Source organism: Corapipo altera, unplaced genomic scaffold, assembly GCF_003945725.1.
Source record: "Corapipo altera isolate COAL_440 unplaced genomic scaffold, ASM394572v1 23b, whole genome shotgun sequence".
Taxonomy (NCBI): Eukaryota; Metazoa; Chordata; class Aves; order Passeriformes; family Pipridae; genus Corapipo; species Corapipo altera.
Genome location: NW_020884885.1, coordinates 6,447,758 through 6,470,275, shown reverse-complemented (window position 1 = coordinate 6,470,275; position 22,518 = coordinate 6,447,758). Strand labels below are relative to the sequence as shown.

At 39.1% G+C, this 22,518-nt stretch overlaps 2 protein-coding genes across 3 annotated transcripts in view; one reads left to right on the top strand and one right to left on the bottom strand.

Moving 5' to 3' along the window:
• The first annotated feature begins 1,649 nt into the window (after nucleotides 1-1,649).
• TMEM62 (transmembrane protein 62) lies at nucleotides 1,650-22,342 on the top strand. 2 transcript variants are annotated; one of them, XM_027642001.1, is made up of 14 exons: nucleotides 1,650-1,922; nucleotides 4,645-4,756; nucleotides 5,475-5,612; nucleotides 6,703-6,748; nucleotides 10,176-10,317; nucleotides 11,148-11,272; nucleotides 11,408-11,530; nucleotides 12,389-12,544; nucleotides 13,950-14,109; nucleotides 15,909-16,022; nucleotides 16,968-17,130; nucleotides 18,605-18,709; nucleotides 19,503-19,621; nucleotides 20,535-22,342. In XM_027642001.1, exons 1-14 carry the CDS (start codon nucleotides 1,761-1,763, stop codon nucleotides 20,859-20,861), a joined length of 1,992 nt encoding a protein of 663 aa, XP_027497802.1. In that variant the 5' UTR covers nucleotides 1,650-1,760; the 3' UTR covers nucleotides 20,862-22,342. The 2 variants fall into 2 exon arrangements, with proteins under 2 accessions (XP_027497802.1, XP_027497803.1); XM_027642002.1 differs by having other exon boundaries at nucleotides 1,656-1,922; nucleotides 16,968-17,052.
• The window catches only part of PTGR2 (prostaglandin reductase 2), a 33,995-nt gene continuing 20,707 nt past the window's right edge, over nucleotides 9,231-22,518 (bottom strand). Inside the window, exon 12 of the transcript XR_003527473.1 lies at nucleotides 9,231-11,001. The gene's annotated coding sequence lies outside the window, so the exon portion shown is untranslated. The remainder of the gene's footprint in view (nucleotides 11,002-22,518) is intronic.

The window sequence follows — 22,518 nt, the reverse complement described above, 5'->3', positions numbered from 1 at the left end:
GATGTAAAAAAGACAAAGTGAATTTTGCCATTGAGCCACTTAACCATTAATTCAAAGCTTCATCTCATTTTGTCTATCCATGTTGCTGATCTATAACCAACCCTTTTTAACAGCACGGCCAACCACTAACCAGATGTGTTTGCACAATAGCCAAGTGTAGACTGTGATTACTGGAGTCCTCCACATGTTTTAGCATCAACACTAGCAATTGTATAATCCACCTTCCAACACAGTTGAGCAAGAAAAGCAAGGCAGAATTCCAAGAAAGCAACAAACTCAGTCAAGTGCAGAAGGGCTGCCTGCAGCCCCCTGTGCTGTGAGACAAGCAGCTTGCATGGCCATGTCTTGTAGCTGAACTATCAGTGTGGTTTCACTATACTGTGGTGACTTTTAGAATTTATGCTGATGCAAATCAACTGCTTTAGTTGAACAAGACTTATTGTTAGACTTATTTAACAAAATAACACAAACAAAGACTTGGAACCCACATGCTGGGAGACAGCAAAGAAAGTGGCAACGAATCTCTGAAAAAGCAAGCTGGCACCACTGCCCAGGGAGAAATGGCACAAAACACCAAGATCTCCATGGATACTACAGTAATAGAGGAAAGAAGAACAAAACAGGGATTCAGATCAATTTTAATAGAGACAAAATGCTGTAGTTTGGCAGCCCTGCTAGACACAAAATAAAATGGTAAACCTCGAGGAAGAAAGGGAGAAACCCCCAGTTGTCAAGATTACTCCTGAAGATTACCAGGATTACTGATTGCTAACTGTTGATTTAGAAGCAGTTGTTCAGGGTGTTCTTTGGGGGCAAGAGGGAGCAGACAATCAAGATGGAAGGCAGCCGAAAACAATCAAAGCAAACAAACATACATGAAGTCCTGCAAAAGAGAGGCTAAATTATCAAGAACATCTGAAAAGGGGTGTATTATATTAATAAAGTTTAACTGACCTGAAAAGTTAAAATGCAAAAATGCCAAAAATTAAATCTTTATCCTATGGCAAATCATAAGAAAATATAATGAAAATTACGCAATATTGAATTAGAAGCTTCTGATATCTGAAAAGTTGTTTAAGAATACTACATTAAATATCAAAGAAAGTGACAGAAGCTTTTTCAGCTAAACTCATGCTTAAGATGGTAAGAAAAAAATCTCAACAGTGAATGTGGGCACTAGTTAGGAAACAGAGTTAATAGCAAAGAATAACGTAGCAATTATGAATCTGTGCAGTTACTATAGCAAGGTTTAAAATGGTGTATATGAAAAAGAAACGTTCAAAATACCATAAAAAGACTCTGTAAGTATGTCGGCACCAAAAAAGGTCAGTTGCCTAGATATCAGAGCAGGTAGAATTATAAATATCGTCAGGAAAAAAGCGCGAAAGTTTACATGCTGTACTCGGAAGACAGCAGGATGAGACACTGATCCCTTCGTCTGGGTTTTGTTTTGTTTTAACCCAGGCGTTTCCAGGCACCGCTGCGGCTGGGAGGGCGAAAAGCGGGCACGCTCAGGACGGAGGGAGCGCGGGCAGAGCCGGAATCCCCCGACCTCGCCGGATAAAACGGCCGAGAGAAGGAAAGCGCCGACCCGCGGCCCCGCTGGCACCGGTCCTCCGAACCAGCCGCGGCCGAGCGCGGGGCGGCCCGGCAGCCGGGGGGTGGGACGCGGAAGTGCCGCAGCCGGCGGTGCTGCCTGGCAGGAGGGCGGGAGACAGGAGCGCTCTCCAGGGGCGGGCACCGTGGCGGCGCGGCACAGGATGCTGGGGCTGGCGGCGGGGTTACTGGCGGCAGCCGCCGTGGCGCTGCTGCTGGACTGGTACGGGCCGTCGGGGGCGCCGCCGGCCGCGGGGCAGCGCCGCCGCTGGGCCCCGCATCCCGCCCCCGGCGCGGCGGCCGCCGGCCTGCTGTGGGTCGTGCAGGTGAGTGGAGCCGGGCGGGGGCGAGGGGCGGCCGCCGAGCTGGGGGCAGAGCGGGCACATCGGAGTTACAGGTGTTTTGCTAGGCTGCCCGAAAGGTAATGGAGTACATGCAGTGCCGGTGGCTCGGTGTGCAGCTTCAGTGGAGCTGCAGGTTGAGCTCTGGGGAGCGGGAACCCGAGGCAAGAGGCCGTGACCTGGCGACCCGTTGCATGACAAAGGGCCCGGAGACCAGTGGCCCGTCCAGGTGACCGGACAGTCGGAGAGACGGCGGGAGCGGACGGCCCCCAGCCTTCTCCCACTTAGACTGTGAGGATATAAAACCCCAGGGGTTCCTGTTTTCGGGGTCCCTCTTTGGAGGCACCAGCTCGAGCTGTTATTTTGTTATTTAGTAATTGTTTTGGGAAACCTGGGGTCGAGCCGGTAAGGAAACCTGGTCTGACTGTGAGTGTGGTGTGTGTAGCTGTGAAGGGACTTCGGTCCCAGCTCAGTTGGTATGAGAGTGATTGCCGGAGTGGCTCCTGGATGGTCGGACAGGGAAGTTTCCTTAACAGATAAGGTGGAAGCGGGTAATTAGTAATCACCTAATTGTTACACTATATATTGCATCACTACCTGATGCAGTATTGTCTAATATCCCGGTGAAAAGTGCAGGCTCTGCCTGTCCCTTTCCCCTTCCAAAACTCAGAAAGGTTGTGTGGCTGAGAAAATAGTTATGCCGATTTTTAGCAATAGAACGAACTAGACTAGTATTCAGAAGGTTAAATGTACATAGCTTTGTTTCCAGGTTAAACATAAAATCTAAGTTAACCTGGCATAGTCCTGGAAGCAAATTGTCGTGTCTGAGTGCTTCTGTGGCCTCTTCTGACTCTTGTCCCCAGAGCGTTCTCAAACCACTTAGTGTAGAACTAGCTGCAAAGGTGTTTACATATTTGCAGTTAATGGACAGCTGAGTTGTCACAAGGGTTGCTGTGCATTTCCTTCGAACAAATAAGGTGCTTTTACTGTTTTGTTTTTATTCTCAAACTCAAGAACATTTTGTCCGAATGTATTAACTGCAGGTGGTGTTCTTAGTGCGTGAGCTGGCGCATTATTAGTCCTTTTGTTCTCTCCATTTCCTGTGCATTTTCAAAGTATTTTTTTCGTAATTTCCTTAAGTGACTTAAGACTTATTTTTACTGCAGAGTAGATTTCAAGACAAGATGTATGTTTGAATTAATGTAAGTAGAGCCCCTATCTTGAGTTGCTATCTTGTGAAGAGTCAACTACAGCAGCATATAGCAGCTGCAGAGCTATACTGACAAGCAGCATGCACAGCTTCATGCTTCTCTTGCCATGTTTTCTCTGGTTGTGTTACTTCAAGTGCGGTTCTCCCAAGGATAGGTCACAGCACAGATAATTTAAGACTTGGCTTTACTTTCAAGTGGTTATATTCTCTTTCAGGCATCCCCTTTAGCAGCTGCTTTATCATTGACCTAACTTGGAAATTAAGCAAGCGCTAAATCCAGCATTGTGCCTGATGATCTTGTGGGAAACAGGCTTCAGGCTCCCTGGTGACTCCATAGGTCTAGCCTAGGTCACTGGATAGAGGCCAAGATGATCCTGCAGTTCCTTGCCTTGTTTTTCTTCCCGTCCACAGGCAGAAGTTCCATGTAATTCCAAATGGGGAATTTTCCTAAGCAGAATTAAAAAGGTGTATAGAAGTAATATTTTCTACATATGCAGATGACTGAATAAGTAGAAGTAAGGCATTTTGTCTCCAAGGTGTTTTATCTGAATTTTTCAAAAAAGTAAAGGCTTTACAAGAACAGGTTTATTAAATTGAATGTAAAAGGTAATGTTTTTCTTTCCAAGTGATATTGGCAGATGAGCATGGGCATGTGCTTACTGTTTCTTGAGCATCAAGTACCATTTGTTTAAACAGAGGAGGGAATTTATTAGTTGATTGACTGAAGTTGAATGGAATGTGGAATTGAAAGCATTCACCCAAGATTTATTTTGTACAGCCCTGAAAAGCCACAGTATAAAAAAAATCTTGTTTGTCTAATTTTTCCCATCTTGCCCCAAATGGTTCTTCTGATGTGAAGGCTTTGACTGGTTCAGAAACGAACAGCAACTTTTACTGTTATGTACAAGTCATATCAAGGCTTCATGGGCAATCTTTGCCTTCTTGAAGGCACACGGAGTGGGATCTAAACACACTCATTAGATCCATTAAAAAGCATGGAGAGAATGTTAACAATCCTTTCACCCAGGTACTGGAAGTGTCACACCAGGTACAAAATAAGTTATTGGTATACTTCAAGTCCTAGGTAAAATTTAACTCTTCTTGCTTTGCAGAACTATGTTGTATTCTCACTTGCAGCAAAACCACTCTGTTGCACCAGAAACTCACAGAATTTGAAAGGCAGCAGGTCACTTACAGTCATCACAACTTACTGTGGATAGCTAAGTACTTTCCCATATTATTGTATGCCCTTAGTTTTAAGGAAATTTTTTTTATTGTGATTTTTTAATGTGATTTAGGGGTTAGAGTTGCAATATCATATGCTTGTTCTGCTTTTGTTCTGCCCTAGTCATCCACTTCTTGTGTCTCCCTGTATCTCTAATACTGATGTGAATCACTATGATTGCCCTGATGTTGTATTCTTATGTCGGCTTTGCAGAACAATCTGGGTAGCAGTAACCCTCTACTTGGGACAATTTTCATTCTTCTCTTTTGCAGGTGTCAGATATTCATATCAGCAGATTTTGGGATCCCAAACGAGCTCCCGACTTCGAAAAATTCTGTTCTGAAACAATTGACATAATTCAACCCGCACTTGTTCTAGCAACAGGTAAGCAATTCAAAACTGTGAATTTCCTGTTGAAATTCATTTTCCTGTGCTGTCAAAGGAAGAGCAAATAAGCAACATTTTAGGATCTCAAGAGAGAACTTTAAAGTGTTAAGGTGTCTTAAGCAATGGAAATGAAATTGCAGCTGAAGGTAGACTGCTGGAAGCAGAAGAGAATAACAACTCAAGAGAATTAGTTTTTGCTTAGTGTCTTGAGTCTGATGGTGAGTTTAGTGTGTTTTATATGTAACAGACACAATTATGCAGGATAGCTATTGTTTTCTTAATATTTGTTGCTACACCTTAGTCCTTGCTAGCCACTACCTTCCTTCTTGTCCTGCTATGACTATGTGAACAGAAGTGGGAATGGTTCGAACTTTAATTGGAACTTGAGGCGATACAGAAGCTGTGAAGTTAAACAAAGCTCTTATGACTAAAATCTTCAGATATAGTGAGTGCCTAACAGTTTGCTTTGTTTTGGCATGGCATTAGTGAAAGTGTTGCAGTGATGTGGTCAATAGATGTCCGATGAGGCTGCTGCATCTACATTAGAAGGCATTTCCCCTTATAGTAACCTCTTGGACCAGATACAGGAACATCCAGATTGTACTCAGTAGGCCTGCAGCCTTTTACACTCGGAGACAGGGATGCATGTCTAGTTACAGTAGTTGTATAAGCTGTGTAGGCCTCTAGTTATAATCTCACCTTTGTACACCTCCAGGTGACCTGACAGACGCTAAGACAAGAGATAGACTGGGGTCTGAGCAGGTAGAAGAAGAGTGGAAAACTTACCAGTCAATCCTGAAGAGATCAAGAGTCATGGAAAAAACCAAGTGGATAGACATCAAAGGGAATCATGGTAAGAAGGCAATGAAACATCTGTCTTTCCTGTGATCCTGCAGATCACAGAATATAGAGGTAAAGTGTTAGTAGTCACTAGTATGTTAGTGGTAATTATGAATCGAGAAGGGCTTGCCAACCACATGTCTACTGATGGCACACTTTGGTTACAGGCACTTACTGGAGTTTTGCTTCCAGAGAAGTAAGTCTTTTTCCTGGCAAGTTGTAGAACATACCATCAGATGTTAGTTTCCAGGTCATTAGTTTATATACCACATTATTTAATGGAGGGGCAAAATATAACCTTACCCTACTGAAGAAATTGTTTAATTTACTTTTCATAGATTTCTCACCTCCCCAGACCCCAGGTTTAAGTTAAAAAGGTAGCAATAACACTCCAGCAGGTAAAGAAAATTTGGGTTCTTTTGAATAGAAAGGACTAATGGCAGTTTGTACACATCACAGTTGTTGCCACGTTCTAATCAGTCAAACTCAAGTTAACAACCTTGTAGGCTACATAAACCAGCTGTTACAGGAAGGGCAGAACGAGAAAGCCTAGCACTGGGTGGGTGGGGAAAAGTACATGCTTTGTCATATATATTTGTCATATATACCGATTTCCCTATCAGGCTTCAGTTACCAGCCTTAATGGAGAGGTGGAACCCAGCTGAAGTACAAACCTCCCCTGGTTACTGTTTGATTTACACACACTATTCTCTGATGCTGTTGCTACTTTATTTTCTGTGAATGAGTTAGGTCTTACTTATAGAGAATTCACCCAAACCAAAAAGCTTCTGAAAAGCTCTGTGGTCAAAGTGGAGAGAGCTTTAGCTGCTGGCCACTAAATAACAGTTTACATTCCCACAACAACTTTATCTTTGAATTGAAACTTAAATGAGAAAACTATTGCCACTTTTAGGTCAACTGCATCAAGTGTATAGTGTCTTCTCTGCAGTTAGACACTCTGCTTGTCCATTATGCATTTAAAAAAAAATAGTTCATCAGCACCTGCTGAGATCACTGTATTTCAATACTACTAGGTTAAATATGGGGGTCAGTGATCAATTTGATCTGAAAGTTTCCTCATTTCCTTTTTCTCTTCCTTACAGATTCATTCAACATTCCACACCTGGATAGCGTTCAGAATTATTACAGGTACTTTTATCTACCATACAGATGCCGTTATATTCAAGGTCAAACTCACTAAACAATATTCTGCTTTCAGTTATCATAGTTTTTCACTGACTTTCCTATAGTCCAGCATCATATCTGCTGTTCCCTCTGTCTTTTGCATTGTCAGTTAGTAGAGCAGAATAGGTTGATAAAATAGAGAATTCTTTGTGCAGACTTATCTCTTATCCTTCTGTGTTTAACACTGAATGGGTTAAATCTGTTCATGTCTATAAAACGTTCTGTGCGTTGTGTTCAGTTGCCTCAGAAAAGTTGTGATATGTTTTTGTAAAAGGTGTTCCCAGAGAATGTTTTTCCTACTTAAAATAGGTAGGAAATAAAGCAAGCTAAAACTTTTCTTTTTTTAATATTCTTTCTGTATGCCCAAAGGGATTTTCATGTCATATGGGTCTTAATTTTATTAGAGCTGTTTCTTCCCACCTGAGTCATTTTAGAAGACTGAAAGTAGAGAAGTAAGAAGGCAGATGATGATGGGAGGACAGATATTCTTCAGGGATATTCATATGAGATTTAAATGTGAAGATAGGTGAGGAAATTTTCCCCCCTTCAGCTGGCTCTATTGCTTGTACATTATAAAGGTAGGCTCAGTTGTAAATTGTGTTTAACTTCTCAGTTTCTCTTGCCCTTCACATCTGAACACAAAATCTTGTCTCATAATATTGATGGCACTTTCAATTTTGACTCTTTGGAACTGGAGGAGGAATTGGAAATCTAAATTTTACTTCAACTCAGGCCCTTGAGCCATCCTCTTTGCAAAAAGAACACAGATCAAACATCTGATAGTTCAGCTTGCTTCAGTTCCCTGTGACCCAGCAGGAGCAGACACATTTTCCCACAAATTCTATGGTATGGGATCCTATAGCAGCTGCATTTGCAGGAATTCACATGGGCATTTACCAGGAGGGGATGATTGGTGCTAATAAGTCTTTTGTGTGTGCTAGTGCAGTGCACATCCCTATGTCTTTTGCCAAAGTTGTGGCTACATGACAATCTAGTATCAGTCTCCCACTCTAGTTTAAGGCTGCTATCAGAAGTCCTAGTGAGACACAAGGGAAGATGTTGCACCGGTCAATTCCTCGGATCATCCCTGAATTGTTGTTTGTCCTGGACAAGCCTGCTGTTTTGTGAAGATGTATGGATCACCTGCCTCTAATCCACATTGAAGATGTATTGATAGTAAAAGGGATTGGAAAGGATTATGGTGAAATTTCCAAGCAGTTTAGACAACCTGGGAATTTCTGAGTGAAATTCTTAGTCAGGTGAAAAAGTCTTTGCTTATTAATTAAGTCTCTTGCTAAACTAATGTGTTCTCATGATGGCATTGCTCCATTATAGTCTGTCGTCATAGCAAAATAAACTTCCATAAGATTTATCACACTTTCTACCTAAGATTGAAGAAGGGCACTAAAAGTCCTCAAAAACTATTAAGCATCACTCAAGGCAGAACCATCATACAGGGATAATTTTGTTAATCTAATACTTAATTAGAACAAAAATATTAAGAAAATGTTTAGTCTTGATCTAGGACAGAGAAGATAGCAGACTAAAATGGAGTTGGTTTTTTATATATAAAAATATAAATAATATGAAAATATTAAAATTATAAAAATAGAAGCTGGGAAAAGCAGTTATTCGCCACCACATTCTGGTGTTCATTATGTATTAAAATTAAAGAAGGCAGCAGGTTGTATTGATATGCAACAATATTTTTACACAAAACCATGGGTTCCTATTTCATGGCCACAGGATTATCAGAGGATGATTTAACTGTTACACATATTCTAAGAGGGACTAAAGGTAGAAATTGTAGGATTATGATACTGAGCTTTCCCATTTTCTTATTGAAGTTCATGATGTTCATAAAGGTAACCATAACTTCAAGAAAATAAACATTGTGAGAAGGTTTCCATGGCGTTGTAAATGCCATGTTTATGTTTATGTTGAAAACTTGCATTTAATATATTGGCTTTTATTTTATTCAGGACAACTTTTCAGGCAGTTTTATTGTTTATTCTATTTGGTGGAGGAATAATGCTATGAACTGTTTTCTGGATTTCTATCTTCAAACTATACTCATCATCTGAACTCAGGAATGTTTTAGCTTCCATATATCGTGCAGGGAGTTTAAAAAAAAAAAAGCCAAAAACCAAACCCATACAAGAAAGTCCAGCCGAAAACCCCAAAAGAAAATTAAAAAATGCCCCCCCTAATTGAACCAAATGAGTTTTAGTTAATTTTAGATTTATACACAATTATTTTAGTTACAGAATTCAATTCTTAAAGAGGGATTTAGTAGCTACTATTTGTTGGAATGTTATGTGTCTTTGCCCATAGAAGATGTACACAATTCCCATCTAGCATAAAGTGTCAAAAGCACTTCAATTTTATAAGTTAGAAAAACTGAAATTATCTGTTGTCAATGGAAGGAGAGAAAGAAACGTATGTATACATTATTATATGTATTTATTGTAACCAATATTAGGATAAAAGCACAGGAGAAAAAAAAAAGGTGGAATTAGTTGACATGTATTTTAAGTCCTCCCCTATTCACAGTTCTTTCTTAGAGTATTTGAAGACTAAGATTCAAGAGTTCAATTAATATTCAGTAACGTGCAAAAGAATAGCAACCCTTTTTCTGCTCTCCTCTTACTCTTTGAACAAAGAACTCTGATGACATTCCACAGACCTGATAATGACATTACCAAGAGAACTGGTAAGATTTGCTACATCAAGAAATAAAAAAGAAGCAGCAAAGAGAAATGCTGCCTTCTTTACTATTTATAAGATTTAATGTAGTGTCTCTGTTTTCCATCTTTTGGAAAATAACTGAAAAAGTTCAACATTTCTTTGCTTCAGTATCATATTCCATTAGCCAAGAGCTGATTATTCTACATCAGAGTAACTTAAGAGATCTCTAACAAAATAATGGAGACAAGACTTGATGTCCCTGATATGCTCTAGGTGAGCAAGGAAAAATTCTTTTGGATACCATGATAAACATAGGACAATTCTTTTTTTAATTTGTAGTTCTCCTTTAATTAAGAATTGTGTAAGATCCTGCTGTTCTGTCATCTCACCTGTTTGTTGTACACTGCTGGCCTATCCTTTATCCATAAAAAAGTACTGTGTTGTTCAGGGAAAGCATATTTGTGCTAACGTTTTTTTAAATGTTTGTGTGCTAACTTGCTGCTTGTCTTAACACATAACCCATGTAATGCATCTTCTTTGAAGTACAGATTTTTCAATGCCATTGACTTTTAAGAGACTACTGCAGTAACAAGAAGGAGCTAGATCTAATGCTTGCAAGGCATCTTGCGTTTGTACTATGCAGGTCACTGTTGTCATTGCTACAGGCTTTCCTAACAGCAATATTTCCACTTTATTTTGTTAGGAAATACTCTGCCTGGCATAAAGATGGCTCTTTCCATTACATCCACACTACCTCCTTTGGGAACTATTCATTCATCTGCGTGGATGCCACACTCAGCCCAGGCCCTAAGAGACCCTATAATTTCTTTGGGATTTTAAACACGGTATTGTATAAGTCTTGACTTTCCATTTGGCTGGCTATTTTACTTCTGTAGTGGTTTGTTTGGAATTTTGATTTGTTTCTATATAGAAAAATTGTTTTGAATATGTATGTTTGTCTAAAAGAGTGTTTGCATTTTTAAATTATTATGAATGTGGGACATTTATTTAGAAAAATTAGATTTTGAGACCTTACTGGTATTGGGAGGCTCTCTGGACATTAAATGGTTGATTTAATATTGGAATTCAAACCAAGTAGGAGAGAAATTTTACCTCCTATGTAAAGTGTTACTTTTGCTTAACTTTAACAGCAATGGCTGAGTAATATTTTTAAGATTCAGCATCTGAGTTCATTTAGTTAAATGACTGAAGCATGTGGTGCACAGGTTCTGTGGTCTGTCATACCTCTACAAGGCCATCTAGCAACTCAAAAAATGGTAAGGACGATAATTGTAAGGTAAAGATGTCTGTAAAATTAACTTTTTTGCTATATAAATAAGCAGTAGAAAGGATAATGTATTGTTTACCAACATCTTTCTTTACATTTCATTTTTCCTGTGTTAGATTGCAAAGAAGGCATTAAGCGTCTGGTTTTCATTTTCTTTTTCCAACATCAGATTTTAGGGTTACATCTAGTGGTATAGTTATTCACACATAGGTCCCTGAAGCAACTCAACTGAGAGTATTCTCTGTAATGAAAGAAAAAAAAAAGAGAGAGAGAGATTAATTGCATTCTTCATTAGTTTCTTTCTGCTTTCCTTTTGCTATTCTTTCACAATAGCCTGAATGTTAATCAGATTTGTTTGGTTGTCTTTCAAACACCTGTCCATTTCAGAATCAAATGGCAGAGCTATCTTTGATGGCAACAGAAAGTCTGCACAGCAACCATACTATCTGGTTTGGCCATTATCCCACCTCAACAATCATCTCCCCAGCCCCAGGAATACGAACATTAATGAGGTAAAGTCTTTTTATCCTGTGTGTTTTCAATTTGAAGTACATTTCTTGCCTCACTTAACATGCTTATCTCTCACTTTTCAGGTTTTCTGTAGTGATATTTCCTTCCCACCCGAATAATCACAATTCTTTTATTAGTTCTGCCACAGCCTATTTATGTGGACATCTCCATACACTGGGTGGTCTTATGCCAGTGTTGCACAGTCAGCACCATGGTGGCACTCTGGAACTCGAACTGGGAGACTGGATGGATAATAGAAGGTGAGTAAAGCCTATGCTAGCAAATTATTGTATGAAGCCCACCTGGCTATACTGTGATTCCCTCTTATGCTGTCTGGTGAATTTGAAAGGAGCATGAGATTAGAATGACTGGTTACTACTATTAATGCTTTTGAAAAATATCTTTGTGTGTAAGTTTGGGATTTTTTTCCCATACTAACAGTGTGCTAATAATGTACATCATTTTTTATTAATTCTTGATATATAGAAGTTAAAAAAGGGACCTCTAAATGTCCATTTAGTATGTGTTGTATTCAAATGTATATTCAAAAATATATTCAAATGTAGATGAATAAATTGTAACAAAATTCAGCATCACTACTTCAAAATACCCATGCTCTGCACTAGCTGTTAGAATTCTAGATGCATAAATACTCTACATGAGAAATGTTACCTTAACAGCATATCAAAACACATCTGATGCTACATGGAGTGTATAGTAGTATATTAGCTTTTATTCTGCAGTAATCCAAAGAAGATACTTGTATGCATACAGGGAAAGGGCACAGTGGGGTCTTGGTCCATAACTAGAGTACCTTCACAGACACTGTAGTAATGTATATTATATTTGAGTTATTTAACTTATTGTTCATCTATCTGATTCATGTGAAAAATTCCATAGATCTTGCCACCTGTAATTTTGAGTACTGCTTCCGTGATTTATAATAAAATGAACCTAATCAGAGGTAACCAGCTGCACAGTAGAGTTGGTTGATATAGAATCAACTACAGAAGAGAATAAATGGAAAATAAATCAAGTTCTGTTTAGGAACTTGAGAAGCATGGGAATGAGCTGTGCATGCTCATTTGTTTGTATTAACAATTTTTTTTTTCTTATAGGTACCGGCTCCTTGCATTTGACCACGACCTCCTTAGTTTTGCAGATCTTAACTTTGAAGAATGGCCTGTAGTTCTCATCACCAATCCCAAGTCCTTCCTTTACAGCAGTTCTACTCATGAACCACTAGTCAAAATTCTTCATTCCACTCATATCAGGTACCCTGTAGTCTCTTGATTTCACAATATTTAGCTACGTGTATATGTATATGCACAAAGCTTTCTTTTAAATGTGTGTCCACTGTTCTCAGAATTCACTTTTCTCTGGAAGATTATTCCTGAGAACTCTCTTCATATCACATATGGGATAAAGAAATTGTATAGAAGTGATTCATGTTTATTTATGGAGTTATTTCCCCTCAAGTCAGTTGAACTTTTTTATGTAACCAAAGCTGATAGAGTTAGATTAATATGTAATCTGTGTTGTTTAAATCCGTGTTATTTGTATCATGAGTTCATGTTGCCTCTGCCAATTTCAGGATTTTGTATTTTTTCTCTATTCACTTCAGACTTCTCAGCCTCTTGTGTTTTAGTTTTACATCCTTTATATATTGAAACATAAGAAGCTTCTGATTTTCCAGTTTTCATATTGGTTTTAAATCTCTCCATCTTTCCATTTCCTCTTCTATTTAATTTTTTCATTTATATGTCAAATTTCTAGGCCCTTTTCAACATTTTGTATTTGCTGTCAGACCAATATGCTTGAAGTATTACATACACAGAATTACAATGAAAAAAAGTTTGTCATACTTCTCATTTAAGAAGTAGTGTCCAGTAAGTGTCTCTCTTTCCAGTTGCCTATTCAGAACCTTATCTCAACATTCTTATGATTATATTAAATATATGAACTAGTAGAATAGTTCACCATAACTATATGAGACTCCTTTATATGACTGAAACTGGAATGCCTTTTGCTTACCCAAAATGAAAGAAATTATATGTGTAATAATTTAAGTCTACATTAGCATGACTGATTCTCTGAATATAAGCACTGCCAAGTGATAATACATCTGTTGGTGTCTGAGATCTGTAATACCAGTCTTGCGTTCCACTCTGTGTCTCATAAATGTGGTTACAAAGACTGAGAAGTTATATTCTGACTAGCAAAGAGACAAAAAGAAGAAGCAAAAACCCACACCAAACAACAAAGGACTTTAGAGAGAGAGACTGGCAATTTTTAATGAAGCCATCTATAAGTGTTTGATTGTGTCTATATGTGCAGGAGGATGCATCCCATTTGTGTTAGCAAAAGTTTTGAAAGCAAGGGTTCTAAGATTATTTCTGCAGGACCTTATGATCTCTGCCACTTTTTTGTGTGTTCCACAGCCAGTTTTCTATCCTGTTCTTTTGTGCAGTGCCATATAGAACTACATTTCTTAGCTGTAGGAAAGAGCTACTACCATGTTACCATTAGCCTACTGATACTTCACCGTTTTAATTTCTAAATCTTTTGAACTCTTTAGTACAAGGTACTAAATCCCTAGGGACTTCTCTTAAGGAAGCAATGAGAAGTCTGCAAGTCCTGCAACAAATCTGTTTATTTTGCTCTTTATTCACTCCTTAGAATTCTGGCATTCTCTCCTTCTGTCATTGTCTCCGTCAAAGTCTACATAGACAGAGTTCACTTGGGGAATGCACATCAGGTGTCTGGTCCTCTCTATGTGCTGAAGTGGAGCCCACAAAACTACAGTGAAGGGTACCATCACATAGATGTGACTGTCCAGGTGAGGTTGGCATTCTTTGTATTAAATTTCTTTTGATCTCCAGTTGTAAATCACTATTACATTTAGTAACTGAATAGTTTTGGAAAAGTGAGGAGAATGAAGTGTTACCTTAAGTCAGGTACCTGAAGAAAATATGAATACTCAGTTGCTGGACATTGTTTCTGGGATTGTCCAAATAGCATCTCAGCTGTAATCACACTAAACATACTGAACCCTTACCTATAAATAAACCATTTCTTAGGTACTGGAAGATAAGGTGTTGTACTGGGTTTGTGTGGCAATGTATTGATAGTGGGAGGCTACATGGGTGGCTTCTGCTGGAAGCTTCCCCCATGTCCAACAGAGCCAGTGCCAGCCGGCTCCAAGATGGACCTGCTGCTGACCAAGGCCGAGCCAATCAGCAACAGTGGTAGTGCCTCTGGGATAGGGTATTTAAGAAGGGGGGGAAAGCTACTGCACAAGAGCAATTGTGGGAAGAGAAAAGAGGAGCAAGAATATATGTGAGCTCTGAGGTCAATGAAGAAAGAGGAGCAGGAGGTGCTCCAGGCACCGGAGAAGAGATTCCCCTGCAGCCCGTGGTGCAGACCATGGTGAGACAGGCTGTCCCACTGCAGCCTATGGATGTCCACAGTGGAGCAGAGATCCACCTGCAGCCCCTGGAGGACTCCACACTAGAGCAGGTGATGCCTGAAGGAGTCTATGACCCCATGGGACCACTGTGCTGGGGCAGGCTCCTGTCAGGACCTGTGGAGAGAGGAGCCCACACTGGAGCAGGTTTGCTGGCAGGACTTGAGACCTGTGGGGGAACTATGCTGGAGCAGTCTGTTCCTGAAGATTGCCACCTGTGGAAGGGACCCATGCTGGAGCAGATCAGGAAAAACTGTAGCCCATGGGAAGGACTTCTGTTGGAGAAATTTGTGGAGGACTATTTCCTGTGGGAGGGACCTCACGCTGGAGCAGGGAAGAGTGTGAGGAGGAAGGAGCAGCAGAGACGTGATGTACTGACTGCAGCCCCCATTCCTCATTCCTTTGTGCTGGTGAGGGAAGTAGGTAGAAAATTTGGGAGTGAAATTAAGCCTGGGAAGAAGGGAGGGGTGGAAGAAAAGTGGTTTTAGGATTTGAGTTTACTTCTCTTTGTTCTACTCTGATTGGTAATGAATTAAGCTAGTTTCTGCAATTAAGAGTCTGTTTTGCCCATGATGGCAATTGCTGACTGATCTCTCCCCATCCTGATCTCGACTCACGAGCCTTTCATTAAGTTTTCTCTCCCTTGCCCAACTGAGGAAGGGGAGTTACGGAGCAGCTTTGGTAGGCACCTGGCACCCAGCCAAGGTCAACCCGCCACAGATGTCAGTTATATATGCAGAAATATCAAACTGTTGAATAAGTGAAGCACTGTTATTTTTTTATCAATACCGGTTTGTGGCAAGTACACCAGAAACAAAGCACAATGAAGCTTCAAAATATTTTTATATGGGCTATTACCTAGAATTGAATTTTCAGAAAAAAATTGGTGGTGGGATCAGTAAACAGTCACTGTCTTCCACAAGTTGCTGACTCTCTGACAAGTTCTCCTTCTTATGTAGCACTTTCAGACTCTGATCTATAATCACCAAGTTACTTGAAACTGTAAAATCGACAGCAAGTAATCATTTGTAGGTAGAAGTATTTAATACAGCAGCATGCTAGACATGCATGCATCAACTGGATCCTTCTAGAAAAGCTTCAGTGATAATTAGGAACTTGTTATTTTGTGTGCTACTGGTATCTAATTGTTCTCTTACTTTATATCAATGTAGGATGCTTCAGGAAGAATTGGCACACGGGGCCATATATTTGCTATGGAAGAAAACCTCTCTCTTAGATTTGACTTTTGGCCATCTGTGATTCTTCTCACTGACCACTATGTTCTAGTAAGTACTTTCATCAAAACAGCTGTCATTCCCTTTTGGCTTCCCAGAGCTGCAGTAGGCATTTTCCTAATTCCTGGTAGACTGGAATGCAATTCACTTTTTCCAGATATGACTCCATTGGAATTCCAAAATACTTCAGTTTTCTCAAGTTGCATGATTCAACCACGAATGTACAGCACTGGTTCATGCAAAGAGTTGACCTTCTGGATTTAGTTCACAATTTCCATTTTTGGGCATAGGTATACCCACATTTTGTGCAAGCAAGAAATTGAAAAGAAGCTACTGGACATGGTAGGAAAAGGAAACATTATTAAAAAAAAAATTCACTGTGATCTGTTGCAATATGTGTTCTGGCAAGAATGCTGGAAATATTCTCACTACCAGCTGCTGATATTATAGCTAGCTGCAGCAAAGAGGAAGGCAAAATTCCTGTTGACTTCAGTAAGCTCCAGGTCATATCCACATGTGTTACAGCTCAGTACATGCAAAGAATGCATGTCATAATGGTTTAGGTGCACTTTTAGAACAACGTAAGAGAGTCCACGTGACTGTATTCATATTATTATTGGCTCAAAGTTATGATTTTTGTTAATCAGTAACAGATGTTCTACACTGTCTTGAACCGCAGTTCTCTTCAGCACTCAAAAAATGTCTTGCCTAGGAAGTGTATTTGTACTTTTTCAATTGATGTATTTTACAACCTCCACTTTTTTAAAGATTCAGGTCTATCACTTTCAGCCATTCAACTGAATTCAAGTCAGTATCATACAAGTTCAGTAACTTAGAAACTCTTGTTTCTTTTTATTCCTCATTTCAATGACACCATCAAGCTTTGAATATGTGTTTCAGTTAGAAATCTTTGTACCATTCTATCAATGTCCATAAGGAATGCTCCAAGGCTGCTACTACTCCATGGCTGGCTTAGAGTCAAAACTGTCTTTTCAGGCTCGTGTGCTCTTTGGACTGATTGTGCTGATTCAGATCACCTTGCTTGTTGTTTTCAGATACCTCCAAAAGCCAGTACTCAAAGGTATGAACCAATGTTTGTGGGTTTTAGAGAATCATTTTCCCCTAAACTTTTTACTGTTTATCTGTGTGCTAACAATAGGTAAGTAATTGCGCTGTTAATGATCATATGCGTTTTGCATCTGCTACTCTGGGGTTCGATTGGTTTCTCAGAAGCTGCTGTTTTGCTTTTAAAGGTACCTGGAAAACCTCCAATATATCAAATAAAGTAAATTAAAAACTAAAAACTTCAGCAGGCATCTTTGTTTAAACAAAAATTCAATTGATTGAAGTCTAAAGTTTTATTTTAATTTTCTCCAATGCATAGGGAAAGGAATGTTTTATTTTGTTTTAGTTCTGTATGTGTGCTTGTTTCACTACAGTTGTCAAAGAATTCTTTGTCACCTGAGTGGAGAAATAGATTTCCTTCTGCAAAGATAATTTTGTTAATTTTTGCATAGAACATGAACAGGATTGGATCTTTCTCAATATTAAGGCCAGTTCTATCATAACTTGATATTTTTTTTGTGATAAATCTGGTAAATTAAAATTACTACTGAGAAGCTTGTGTGCTTATCCTTTAAACAATTATTTGAACCACACCTTACTAATGAGATTTTTCTGGAAGCCACCTCCCTTCCTATTCATATCGGTGTTTGTCCCTTCCTTTATACTCATAATCACGTAGCATCCTGAGGTAACTACAGCAACTGCTTACATAGAAAAAGAATAGATTTTCTGCTGCCTTTATGGAATTCAGCAACTAAAAATTAAAAGAGCTGACTCTGTGATCAGCTAGGTCCCTGTGGACCATGACAAATGCTTTACAAATTAGTGAACAAGTCTGTTAGTGCTGTTGATTTCCAAAGGTCAAGCTTGCCCTCTAGGGGTTAATTCTTTTGAGAAGGGCAGCCACATAATAGTTGAAACTCCACAAGCTAACTTCTGTAAGAAGGTTCGCTTGGTCTCAATCTATTAATTGTCTGCTTCAATTTAAAAGTTAATACTGTTTTTTTCTGCTAACACACTTATCAGAATACTGTCATTTTAACGCCTAGCCTTCATTTGATCTGAGTTGCTATCAGATCTTACTAAGCAGATTCAATTTAAAAAAAAAAATCCAGTTAATCTGGTCCATGCTGACCTGTCTTTCTGGGTTTGCACAGTTACTGTTTTGATTTTCTTAGTTTTCATTTAATATGTACTTTGTCCATGTTTTTCATTCTAGCTAACTTAATTTTTTGGGTATAGAATGGTTGTTCTATTTTATTTACATACAGTAAGTGTATTCATTTAGAATGGCAGCTTCCTCCGCTGTTTTTAATATAGATTTGTGTATTTATCAATTCTCTACTTCCAGTTATCACAGTAATGGGAGAAATGCATTCCTCTGCATTTATTCTGTAGACATGCGAAATATTACTATATTCCTTATTTAATGGAATGAGTACATAATGTGTAGATTTGTTGATTTGTTTCAGAAAGACCAGTATTTTATATATATATATATATATATATATGGGGGGGCAGGTTGCAACCTGAATTAAGTATATTTTTCTTAAATATTGTCTCTTTAGAAAAGCCAGGATTACTTACTCTGACTTCATACTCTCTTCATGTCTTCAGTAAAACAAACACCTTCTATTACTCAATTCTGGTTCTGAATTTATACACCGTTCTGGGTAAGTAGCATACAGTACTGGAGGACATAAATTAGTATTTTGAAATTACACATCATATCCTGATGAAAACTAAGACTTTTAGCATTTTGGAGAAGGGGAAAAATCTACTTACGTTACAGAATCTCTGTTTATGTCCAAAGAGACTAAAGGTTTGTTTATAAGATCCTAACTTAGAATCCTTGAATTAATTAAACACTTAAATTGTTAAATTGCTCTCCCTTGGTGTAAAATGAGTATATGGAGGGTACATTTCACATGAAGTGTCAGTAAGACATCTCAGCTCTCATGCTAACAATTTTAGCTTATTCTCCTCTGATATTACGTTACTAAAATAGCTACTTTCTTGGCAGTCAGTGTAGTATGCATAACATAGAACAGCCTGCCTATTTTAACTTCTGTGCTGAGCCAAGCTGGGATTGTTTGTGACTGCGTTTTTCATGTCTTACTGTAATTCTGGAAAAAAAAGCTACCATTTGAAAGGATCTACCTTTTCACTTCTCTCATGAGGAAGATGTTATATGTGGTGTTGAAAATTGTCACAGAGATGAAACAAAAGTATTTTTGTTGCATGCCACAACTCCCTGGTATACCAAATTTTCACATCCAGGATTTCACCCTTTTGCTGTTTGTTGAAGACAAAAACATTAGGCTTATTACTCTGAACAAGCAATAGAGAAGTCACTTTCCCCAGTAAACCGTTTTGTGCTCAGGAGTACAAAAGGCCATGTGGCAAACAGCCATGTCTGTGTTGTGTTTCCTGATGGTGCTCTATGTTTGCCTTCCTCTCTTGCAGGACCGTGGTTTGTAGGTGAACTGATAGATGGCCAGTGGGGGGCCTGTTTTTCCTTTGGGGTGTTTGTTGGTGGTTCCTTCTTACAGGGCAGTATGACATTTGTGGTTGGGATTTTACAGGTATGTATTTATAAAAATTCAAGCTAACGAATTGCTTTTTTTCTGGGATTTGTTTTCCCAATTTTTTTTAATAGTTTTATAAAGAAAGGAGTCTTGGAAGGACAGAAGAGATTAATGGCTGTGCCTGACAATAACAGATCTTTCTTAACTTTCTGCAAATTTAAAGGGCAGCAAGGAAGGAGGTTGTGCATTATTTTCTTCAACTTCTCTTTTCCCCTGTTTGAGGTTGCTGTGGACTCCCTGGATGTCTGGATTAGAGGCCATCTCTATAGATTCACTTCTCTAAATTTTCTGGTTTTGTCCTCGGCTCACGCACAGGTTGCAGTGACAAAGCAAAATAAACTGAGTGGCCAGGGCAGCCCTTGCACCCTGAATAACTCTTCAGATCAGTAGGTGTCACTCTCCAAGCACACAAGTCCAGTTTTCCCAGCAGTAGTTTCCCCAGCTGCCATTCATCTGAAAGAGAGGGTGTAGTTCCTTGGCATTTAAGCCAGACCAAGCCAGTGTTGCCTCCTCCTTCGTATTCCCTCCCTTTAACCAGTGCTAGGACTTGTCTGACACCACAGCGGGCTGGGTCAGAGTGTTGAACTGATATAACGATCCTCCATTTTTACCATACTAGCTTTTGCCAAGTCTGTCTCCCTGAATCAGCTCCAAGAGAGGTCAGATGCACTTCAGTGCCTCTCATTGCAAGGGAGTGGACAAGAATGCTTGGCCTGAGACTGAGGCACAGGCACTATCAGCTCTATCAGCTGCAGAGTCTTGAAGTGCATCCTGAGGTTCCATTTCTGGAAACTGTACTCAACCCTTAGAACAGGACAGTTTTACGTGCTTATATCTTTCTATGCCTTCATATGTTACCCAGAACACCTGTCTGGCTTATTGTCATAGTTTTCTCTGCTCTTTTTTTCAGATGTTGTTTTTCAACCTGCCATTAATGGCCTATCTGTGCTGGTGCCTGTTTTTGCGATGCCGGGGTCACAGCTTCCGCTCTCACATCCGTCACGTCCGACGCCTCACGGCTGTGCTTGTTCACCTGGCAATGGCACTCCTCCTGGCCTGGCAGGTCTATTCCTGCTATTTCCTACAACGAACCTATGGGACCTTGGCTTTCTTCCTCTCCCCAATGAGAATGTGGCTGGTGGCACTGACCTCAGCTCTCATTTATAAAACCTGGACACTGAAATCATCTGAGCTCAGAACTTACATAGTAGAAATGAAAAACTGTCAGAGCTCCTGAAGTACAGTGTAACTATTCCAAATTCTTTGTCTTAAAAACTGTCGAGGTACAACCTATCGTTTTGTGATGCTGGAATTCCATGCAGCTCAACCATTAGGTGGCAAGATCTGAAGTTGCACCTGCACTGCTACAGAACTGTATTAAATAGTAAATGTACAACAATATGTAGTACATTTGTATTTTCTTGTATTATACCATATACTGTATAATATATGTTATACAATACAGTTACACATTCAGTCAAATGTATAATAGTGGGTTCTTTGTGATACAGAACATGGATATGTCTAGACATGTTTGTCTATTACTGTGAATGGAAAAATATTTTTGATTTATTAAATTCTTTATTTTTATAATGCTGGGAAAAGTGAGCATAAATCTTGATAATGAGCTTCAGGATTTTTGCTTAACTTTGATTTTTATTTCAAGATTTACAAGATTTTTACAAGAATAACTACAAGACTAGACCAGATGTCTTTATGAAGTAATAGTGGTTGCAGAGGTGCTATGGTGGCCTTCACAGTAAGAGTCCTATGCTTATACACTTTCAGTGCATAATGCTATATAGAAGCAGATTATAGGCTGTTAGGTGTGTATATGTGTGCTTGTGGTCATGTTTACTTGAGCTGTGGACTGTTGCTCTTGTTTCCAATTCTCCCACATCTGACCAGTGAAAAGACAGTGAAAGATCAATGTTGCTGGGATTTTCAGCTGTAGTCAGAGTTCAACATCAAAGCAATGGAGACCATGTCCTCAGGATGGGAGATCCTGGAGAAATTATGTGGTCTGCTGCCTACAACGTCTGTAACTGAGCAGGTCAGGCCTGTGTTTCTGAGTCTCAGTCAAATGCACTGAAGAGCGACCTAAGGGAACTCTTTTTTTTGTTTTCACTTTTTTTGAAGTCCAAAAATGATAGTACAATTAGTTACATTTATGAAGAATGCAAGGATCCAGAGCCAAGAGAGCCAAGGTGCCTTGATTTGTAAAGGAAAACACTGGGTTGCTTTACAGAAGACTGCTGTGAATAGAACATTTAAAATACTTCAGGTAATTTTACAGTAACTTATTTATGGCTCCTCAAAAGAAAAAGGAGAGGTAACTTACTTAGGGCACCTGTGACTGTAGTAGATCATAGGAAAATAAACTGAATTGGCAGAAAATGTTGATGACAACAAAGACTTTTTGTTATTTCTAAAAGATGACAGTTTTCCTACTCTTTAATTTGTGTTCTTCAATGACTGATGATTATAATAGAGCTCTCATTTGCATAAGTTAAATACACTTAAGACAATACAGAATGTCATTTGTTGCTACATAAGTTTGTTTTGTAAAACTGTTAGAAAATCAGAGGCAGGGCACAAAATGTATTTGTGAGAAATGCTACTGAAAAATTAATAATGACATTTCACAATTACTTTTATGTGATAAGGCAGCGTAAGAATTGGCAATAAAATATGTCATATTTCTACCCTGTGACAAGACTGTTCTGACGTGAGACTTTTTTTTTGGTGGTGTTAGCAGTCAATTGCAACATAAACAAATCTCAATGCAATCATATGTCTATAGACTTAAAAATCTTACAGTCTGTCAAATACTTACTTTTTGGCTCTGTGGGCTGTGTTTGGTAGATGGATGGAATTCTGTTAAAGAGCTCTCA